This window comes from Cicer arietinum, chromosome 7, assembly GCF_000331145.2.
Source record: "Cicer arietinum cultivar CDC Frontier isolate Library 1 chromosome 7, Cicar.CDCFrontier_v2.0, whole genome shotgun sequence".
NCBI classification, from domain to species: Eukaryota; Viridiplantae; Streptophyta; class Magnoliopsida; order Fabales; family Fabaceae; genus Cicer; species Cicer arietinum.
In genome coordinates, this window is record NC_021166.2 from 56,140,028 (window position 1) to 56,148,651 (window position 8,624).

The following is an 8,624-nucleotide window of genomic DNA, read 5'->3' on the forward strand; positions in this document are numbered from 1 at the left end:
TTTAACTTTTTTGATATTTACCTTTTTGCGAACGGAAAATGAGGTTCAAGATTACTTATTAGTGCAAGAAATGACATATGGTACCATACTCACATTTAAAGTAGATGTGAACATCCACCGATTGACATAACACCTGTTTCACATGCACGATACAATTCTCTATAAAGTGTTGTCAAACACGCTGAACCCCAATTGTATTATCTCGTCTCTCGCAAATCTCTCAACAAGTGCAACCACATAATATGTACCAATGCGTCGTCAAAATCCCGTACGTGTGAGAAAACCTCGGTAATGTGATATTGGAGGCTACCTTAAACATTAATTTTATCGTAATTTTTGTAAAATTTGTGATGGTTTTTATGAATAAATTATGTAATTTAAATTTTTATCGTAATTTAAAATTTTTATTTATGTATTTTTATGAAAGTGTGTTTTCTTAAAAAACTCGTCATTCCAAATAACGACTTGTAACTTAGTAAAGTATTTAGGTATATAAATTTAAAAATGGAGTATTTGAGTAATTCTTTTTTAAAAAAGAGTTATTTAAAATAAAAAAACCGTGTAGACATATATATTTGGAAAAAAAAAAACATGTATAACATACTAATCATGAATATGCATTGGAATTAATGTAAATTCAAAAGGTTGCACATTATACAATATACGCCTTTTCGATTGATATGTACTCTTAGAAAAATATAATTTTATAAATGTAAATGCTAACAAACACCTTTAGAAATATTCTTTTGGAAATATTTTGAAAGTGCATTCAAATACTTAAAGTCAAACTGTTAGTTATTTTTCATATATCATTATGTGAAAATATTTTGAAAGTGCATTCAAATACTTAAAGTCAAACTGTTACTTATTTTTCATATATCTATATATAGATATATTAAAAACAAAACAAAATTGATATTATATTATTAATTATGGTCCAACTGATTCTTATTTAATTTTTGAAGTCTATAAACAAATGATATAAAAATTTGTATACAGTTATAAAATTTAAAATTTAAATTTACTTCAATAATATCAATATTTAATTGAAAAGTAGAGATTACACGTAGCTAGCCACCTTTTATTAGTTTTTTATCCACCACATAATATAGTTTCCAAGTAGCCACCTTTTTATTTCCATGTATGTGTATGTATTGTAGTTATTTGTTTCGAATAAAGTATTTGACCATTGACTCCAATGCCATCACTTTGTTCAAACAAAAGTCCAAGTCTTTAGTCCAACTTCGTAGAGGTTTAACCTTCTTCCTCTTATTCCTTTCACCTTTCTCTTTTTATGTACCAAAGTTCCCTAACCCAATTCACAATCCAATCTGAAAATTTCCCATTCTTAATTTCCCTTCAAAATTCAGAAACTTTATACTGATTCTCCATCTGGGTTTTGTCCATTGTTGTTTAAATTCAACTGGGGTGTTCTTAATTTTGCAGCTGAAGCATAAAGTTTCAACCTTTTTTACATATATTTTCACAAGTTAAAAGCAAAAGCAATAATGGGTGCAACTGCAACATCAAGTAACGCATTAGGTGATTCTGATACTGATACAATTGAAATAACAGGAAAAATCATGGTGGTAGCTATAATTTTCCTATTTGTAGTTGTTGTGTTTGTTATAATGCTTCACTTATATGCAAAGTTGTTTTGGTGGCGTTTTAATCAGAGTAGTACTGCTCCTCCACCACGAAACCGCCGCCCCCGTCGGCGGCGGTTTGTTTTTGCTCCAGGTGAAGATGCTGTCATCTATGAGACTCAACAAGATGGACTTGACCCTTTGATTCTTAAATCTTTTCCGGTTATTGTTTTTCAATCAGAAGATTTCAAAGATGGTTTGGAATGTGCTGTTTGTCTTTGTGATATAGTTGAAGGAGAAAAAACTAGACTTTTACCAAAATGCAATCATGGGTTTCATGTAGATTGTATTGATATGTGGTTTCAATCTCATTCTACTTGCCCTCTTTGTAGGAATCCAGTTTCAATTTCTTGTGAATCATCTAAACCAAATAATACTATTTCAAATGGTGAAGATGTCAATGTTTTAATGTCAAGCAATAATGATTTATTAGAAGATGAAAATTTGAGTCATGTGGATGGTTTTGAGTCTTCAAATTTTCCAACAAATGTTTTAGTTTGGGGGAATTGTCAAACACAAGTTAGTTCTTTTGGTGTTATTTCATTGGAAGAAGAAGGAGGAGGAGGAAATTCTCAGCAACAACCTTGTTCTTCCTCAAACTCATCATCTTCATCAACATCTTGTACAGCTAGTGATTGTGTTAATAGTAGATGTCATGGAAATGGAATGTTGGTGATTGATATACCTAGTGAGTTTAGTTCTTCCTCTTTGTCACCTTCTGCTATAAGGTGTTCTGAAGATGAAATGAAATCACCAATGCCAACGAGATTGAGATCATTTAAGAGGCTTTTAAGTAGGGACAAAAAGTTAAGTCCTTGTAGTCCTAGTTCTATGGATGTTGAACAAGGCCAAAGCTAATAGAGATTTGTTATTGGTAATGGTATTCATTAATTATTCTTACAAGAGTTCCTCCTTTGGAGAGAGTTCTGAAAAACTCTGCTACTTTCCTCTCAATACTTGTATACATAATTGCTATGGATGGCTGCCAATGTCATGTGGCACAATTGGCAATATATGTTGCTATGGATGGCTAAGGGTGGCTGCTATATGTGATTTCTTGTTATTTAATCAGTTTCTCTTTTGTTAATATATGTGCTAGATGCACATAAAGTGAATGAAATACATACATGTGATATGTCAGTAATTCAATTTCAAAAAGTATGCTCCATAGTCCATACCTATAGAGCATTTTTTTTTTCTATTTCTTGATGGAATCATTATTAAATTTTTTTACATTCCACCAAATAATGTTTACATATTACATATGCAATACATACATATAACAAATAATAATTATATAAAGTTAATAATCATATTAATAATTACACCATAACACCATAAAGTCAAGTTAATAATCATATTACATATGTATTAAAACATTAAATATAAATTTTATTATTTGAATCGGCAAAAATAACATTAACTTTTATGATTTATTATATTATGAATGATATAAGTTTGTCGAATAAAAAAGTATAAAAAAAATTATTGGTTTGATTTTTTGATATTGTCTTCATGATCTGGTCAAGATCTTTGGAAACGATGGGAAACAATTGCTGGTGGCGGCAAACGGTTGTTGATTGTTGTTCAACTCTCAGAAGGAGTACATTTGCAAGCACTCTGACACTCAAGTTAGTAGAAGTTGGAGAGAGTGTGAGGTGAGAATAAAAACGTATTTTGTTTCTGAAGGCGAGTTCAGTTATATAGTGGGTCCTCTATTGAGGAATAATTGGCAAGGCAGTTAGGCGATTATGACTTATCCGCCCAAAAATGCGGGTCGCCATTGGATGTTGATCAATGAAATGTGATATTCGATGCTAGAGTCGGTTGTTGTGTCTGTATCAAACTCATACATGGGTTGAGATCTTGGATATACAATGGTTGAACTGAGACCCACTAAGGAGCATCGTGGGTCTAAATCCGGTTCTGAACATTTTGTAATGATATTTTAAAGAGAATACACTTTGGGCAAGTGTTAAGAGTAAAAGTGGTTTATCTAGGATCCTTGGAGACAACTAGAGACACGTTTTGATGGAGGCGTACAATCGTTGACAGTGGCTATGCTCTCAAAAGGGCACCTACAAGCACTATAACACTCAAGTTAGTGAGAGTTGGGGGGAAGTGAGAGGTAATAAATGAATACACACTTTGTTTATGAAGGCAAAACTTTTTATATAAAGATTCCTCCAGGAGATGGATGCAGTTACACTGATGCGAGTAAATCGACGCAAAAAACATGTTAATGTCTGATTGTCAATGAGCGGTTGTGATCGATTGGTGCGAATTCGGCCCTTAAGCCTGAGTTCGACGTCTAGAAGCATGAGTAGTTTGATGCTTCATTGGATTGAGTTGAGGCCCAAAATGAGACGTTTGGTGGGCCTTAGTTCGGTCCAGAACAAAAAGCATTGTTGCATATTTTTGTATAAGAGAAAATGAAAAACAATAATCTTATTGGGGAAAAAAATGTTAAATATCTTAATATATTATATATCTTAGTTGATTAGTTAGTTACACTAGCTAGTTAGTTATTTTATATTAGTTAGTTGTTTATCTAATTGATATACAAGTCTATGTAATCTTTGATGTAATTCATTCTCTCATTTTATTAATAATATTTAATTTATTGTTATCTATTTATCTCTTATCAATAATTTAAATCAAAAATTGTAATAAAGGGAGAGATAGAGTGAGAAGAGATATATGTCTATACATTAGTGAACTACGAAAAAAATACAAAAATGAATAAACGAGGGGTGATATAGATTGTGGGGGGAGAGAGATATTAGAATAAAGAGATGTGTGAGAGAACACATAAAATGAAATAAATGAGAATTTACGAGATAAATAAAAAACGAGAATTTATAAAAAAATCTCATGTATTAGAGAAATACTAAAAAATCTAACAAAAATCACTTTAAAAAAACAATTCATGACTTAATATGAGAAATAGAGATCCAACCATAAGCCTCTTACTATAACTTATTCAAACAATTGTATTGAATAATGTGATTCTTAACGAAGATTTTTTCAAATCTTGATTCCTTAGAACACGGATTAGAAACTAAAAGAATAAATTAGTAGCTATTTCAGCATCAATACGGCAGATAAGGTAATGTTTAAGGTAGCAGTTCATTCTCTATTGTTTAGATTCCCCTTTCTCACCTCTCAAGGGACCCAAATCCGACAAAACAGCTTTCTTAACAAATACTATTATTCTTTGTTTATTTCGGTTGCCCAGATAATGGCAGGCACATGTCCATTTTTTTCTTAATCATATTGTCTTTTTCACACATTCATGTCTTTTGACTAATGCTGGCCACTATCTTTTTAGTTTTTTCCCTCCAAAACTTGATTCACATTGCCATCTAGATTTTGAGGCCATTGGTCAGAAATCCGAATTTCTTGTTGTCTTTTAATTAATATTAAACGATTCAGATCTTGTATATTTAAAATTACACCTGTGTAGACATATGGTACGCGAGATTATTAATCTAGTACACTAAAAAGTCTTATATTATTTAGAAATTAAGGTTAACCAAATCGCCTTTTAACAAAGACAATTGTAAGGATTTACACAAAATCCAATGCAAATAATACCTCAAAACATCAGTGCAGCGGAATTGAGGTTGGAACACTTATGATGTTCGGATGAGATATTAGAACAATGATATAAAAAAGAGTTCAAAAAAAGGAAGAAACTGACACTAAAATACTTCATAGCTCAAGAGAGTTCTTCATTTTTGACAGCAAATTGGGAAATGTGGGAATCATTGGAACAATGTATACCAAATTTTATTTGCTTGGTTTACAGATTCAACTAGAAACAAACTAACATCCTTATAAATGAAATCAATCTCTGGAGAGTATTTTTGTTACACAGATGTATTAATTAATACTCACTTGAAATCAACATTTGCATAGCTTATTTACCCAAAATGAAGAAAAATTGAAATTTGACACCTTAATGACTTTTTTGAAACACGAGATTAACATGGAAGAATGACTTTGGAACAAGAATAATTTGATACCTGAATAGTCTTAATTTTTTTTTCAATCAAATCCAAAGACTAGCAAATACAAATCAAATTCAAACTCAAAAAAATTACAAAATCATTCATCTTACTAATATATGTTCTATTACATTGGTCAGCAAAAGTCTCTCAACAACCAATACATTAGCACTCAATTTTGTAGAGCATAAGATCAACATATCAAACTTGTGTAACCTGAATTTGCAACTATAGTAGTGATCTATGAAACACTTACATGTCACGCTACTATTGACTCTTACACGTGACACATTATTGATGACTATGATATGCTGATCATAATTTGAAAAATTTAAGAAACTAAATGTAACTTTATGTGTCAGACAACTACAAGTATTAGACACCGGACACACCTTTAATTTAGGTAGTGATACAAAGAGTCAAGTAACCACATAAAGGGGACCATAATTCTGAACAGGATGACCATTTTGTTGTTGCAGACACATATAAGGTATCTCATTCTCTTCTCTTTTTGTAGGTTTAAACAAATTTGCTAGAGGACCAGAAAAATGATGCTTGTGCTTCACATCATTACCTTTGTAGGAGTTATGTATTGGACCAGAAACATGACCTTGTCTTTTCTCAGAAACTTTTGATTTAGAATTGTTGTTGTGTGTTTCTTTAACTTTGATTTTTTTGTCAGCTTTCCACCATGAAGTCAGTGAACTCTTCCATGTCTTCTTTCCCTTTCTCTCTTTCTCTGATCCTGTTTTTCTAGATTCTTCAGGATACACTGATGAACATTTTTGTTTTGCTTCTTGTCCATGTTCCTTTGCTTCTTCCAAAAACTAATGAAAACCAAAATAAAAAGAGAAAAAACTTATGTTAAATGAAAAAAATATAGATAAAACCATGAAGCACATACTCAACAACACAAACACCAAATATTGATATTGACATGTGACACCGATCATAATTTGAAAAAGTGACAGTAATTGAAAGTAACTACTGACACCAAACATAATCAAGACATAGACACAACACTTGTCAATGTTCTAACACCAACAAACAACAGACACGCCTTCAATCTGAAGTGTCTGCACATACATTCAATTTAAAATGTCAATGACGCGTATTAAAATGCAGATAAATGTGTCAAATCAATTCAGCTAATATTATCACTTGGAGCATGCTTGTTGAAATCTTCACATTGTAGAATCACAAAAAGAACTCCATATCTTGACATACAAACTCTATTAACAAGTTCAACAAATGCACAAACTTTGTTAAAATTCAACAATTATAAGAATTTAGTACCTGAGAAAAGTCCTGTTGCAGATCAAATCCATAGTCATCATAATGACTTGTCTCAGAATGTGGTTCTGATGAAGACATGTTCATAATTATCAACAAAAACCATAAACTTGAACAGAATAGAAATACCAATATGTCAAAAACCTCAAAAGAAAATGAAAGGTTGATAGCTCCAAAATATTATCTATCCAAGTTGGCTAAAAAATAATAACCTTCCTTAATTTGATTTTCTTGAAATGGAAAATAATAATAGCTTCTAACCTTAGCAACGAATTAATACACATAAGGTTGGAATGTACTATATGAATCATAAAAGGGAAAGTTCAACAACTCATAAAAAGATATGAATGTCACATGGTGAGTTATGGAGATGATAGAAACTCTAAATAGAATTGCAATTTTGAGCTTTTCATTCACATTGTCTTATCAAGGAAGAAATTGCCTCAATAAGAAGGTACATTTAATGCATAAATTGATTTGTCTTGCATAACACACATTATTACATTAAAATACAGATTCTCTCTACCAAACCTAATTACTAGGCTAATAATGTCAATGAGATATAACAAAATATTCAAATAAAAAACAAGACGAAATAAAATAAAATAAAATAAAACAAAATAAACAAAACAAACAACAAATGAAATTCATTAACAGGTTTGAGGTTGGATTGAATTAAAAAGAATCATACCCATAGGGTCCAGTTCAGGTAGGTTACTTTTTGTATTGCTTAACAAATAGATGCAAAAGTGGGCAAGAGTATTCATAGTATCTGTGTTCTATTAATTTTTTAATATTATACACTAATATTTGTGAATAATTTTTTTAATTATTTTCTTTTTATACATAATTACATTATTTCATGTAGGAAGAGTTTATTTTACGAATAAATATTTTTAAAATATTTAATTATTTTCCTTATTTTTATTTAACTATCTGATTCTTTAGTGGAAATATTTTAATTCCAAAAAATAAATAAAGTTAATATTTAAACCTAAAATTCATTATCTACTTAAAGTCAATTATTTGATTTTAAAATAACGCAAATACAAAATTTAATCCAAAATTCAACTGAAAAATAAATAAAGTTAATATTTAAACCTAAATCTCATCATCTATTTAAACCCAATTAATGTAATCATGTAGCAAGTCTAAGGGGAACACATGTAACATTTTTATCCAACTCAGTGAGTAATAAAAGACTATTACATATGCTCATGATAAGGGATGGCAATATAACTCGCATATGCGGATATTCACTTAAATTCGTTTGATTTGAACGGAAAAATTTCACTTTAATTGAGTGCAGGTGCGTACTTTTTTTCGAAATTAAATTTCGGAGGTGGAAATGAGTTTAAGGTTATGATATTCACTCGCACCCACGCCTGAACCTGTCTCATAAGTAATATTATAATAATTTTTAAATTTTATATACATATACATATTGAATATTATATAATTTTTTTAAATATTAAAAATTATAATCTTATCTCTATAAAAAATAATTTTTTATTTTCACAACAAGAAAACAAGCATTTTGTGAGGGCTTTTGCCCTCACAAAGGGGTATAATCAGCCACAAATGTGGCTTTTGTGAGGGCTTTTGGCAGCCACAAAGAAGCTGGTCACAAAATTTTGTGAGGGCTTTTGCAGCCACAAAGTGCCAGAAACAGGTT

The 8,624-nt window shown here is 30.5% G+C and overlaps 2 protein-coding genes across 2 annotated transcripts; one reads left to right on the top strand and one right to left on the bottom strand.

Annotated features, from left to right (window-relative positions):
- The first annotated feature begins 1,198 nt into the window (after nt 1-1,198).
- Nucleotides 1,199-2,847, top strand: LOC101491184 (RING-H2 finger protein ATL60). The gene has a single exon (XM_004510520.4). It carries the CDS (start codon nt 1,509-1,511, stop codon nt 2,502-2,504), a length of 996 nt encoding a protein of 331 aa, XP_004510577.1. The 5' UTR covers nt 1,199-1,508; the 3' UTR covers nt 2,505-2,847.
- Nucleotides 2,848-5,732: 2,885 nt separating this feature from the next.
- Nucleotides 5,733-7,731, bottom strand: LOC101490868 (uncharacterized). Its single transcript, XM_012718649.3, has 3 exons — nt 7,641-7,731; nt 6,953-7,017; nt 5,733-6,483 (listed from the first exon to the last, which is right to left on the bottom strand). The coding sequence occupies exons 1-3, from the start codon at nt 7,714-7,716 to the stop codon at nt 6,076-6,078; spliced, it is 549 nt and encodes a 182-aa protein (XP_012574103.2). The 5' UTR covers nt 7,717-7,731; the 3' UTR covers nt 5,733-6,075.
- Between the last annotated feature and the right edge of the window lie 893 nt (nt 7,732-8,624).

Excerpts from the sequence above, each read along its gene's own strand:
- LOC101491184 (XM_004510520.4), top strand. The coding sequence starts at position 1,509 with ATGGGTGCAACTGCAACATCAAGTAACGCATTAGGTGATTCTGATACT.
- LOC101490868 (XM_012718649.3), bottom strand. The coding sequence starts at position 7,716 with ATGAATACTCTTGCCCACTTTTGCATCTATTTGTTAAGCAATACAAAA. Across the intron at positions 7,018-7,640 it reads ACCTGAACTGGACCCTATGG|AACCACATTCTGAGACAAGT; the intron begins GTATGATTCTTT and ends TGTCTTCATCAG. Across the intron at positions 6,484-6,952 it reads TGCAACAGGACTTTTCTCAG|TTTTTGGAAGAAGCAAAGGA; the intron begins GTACTAAATTCT and ends GGTTTTCATTAG.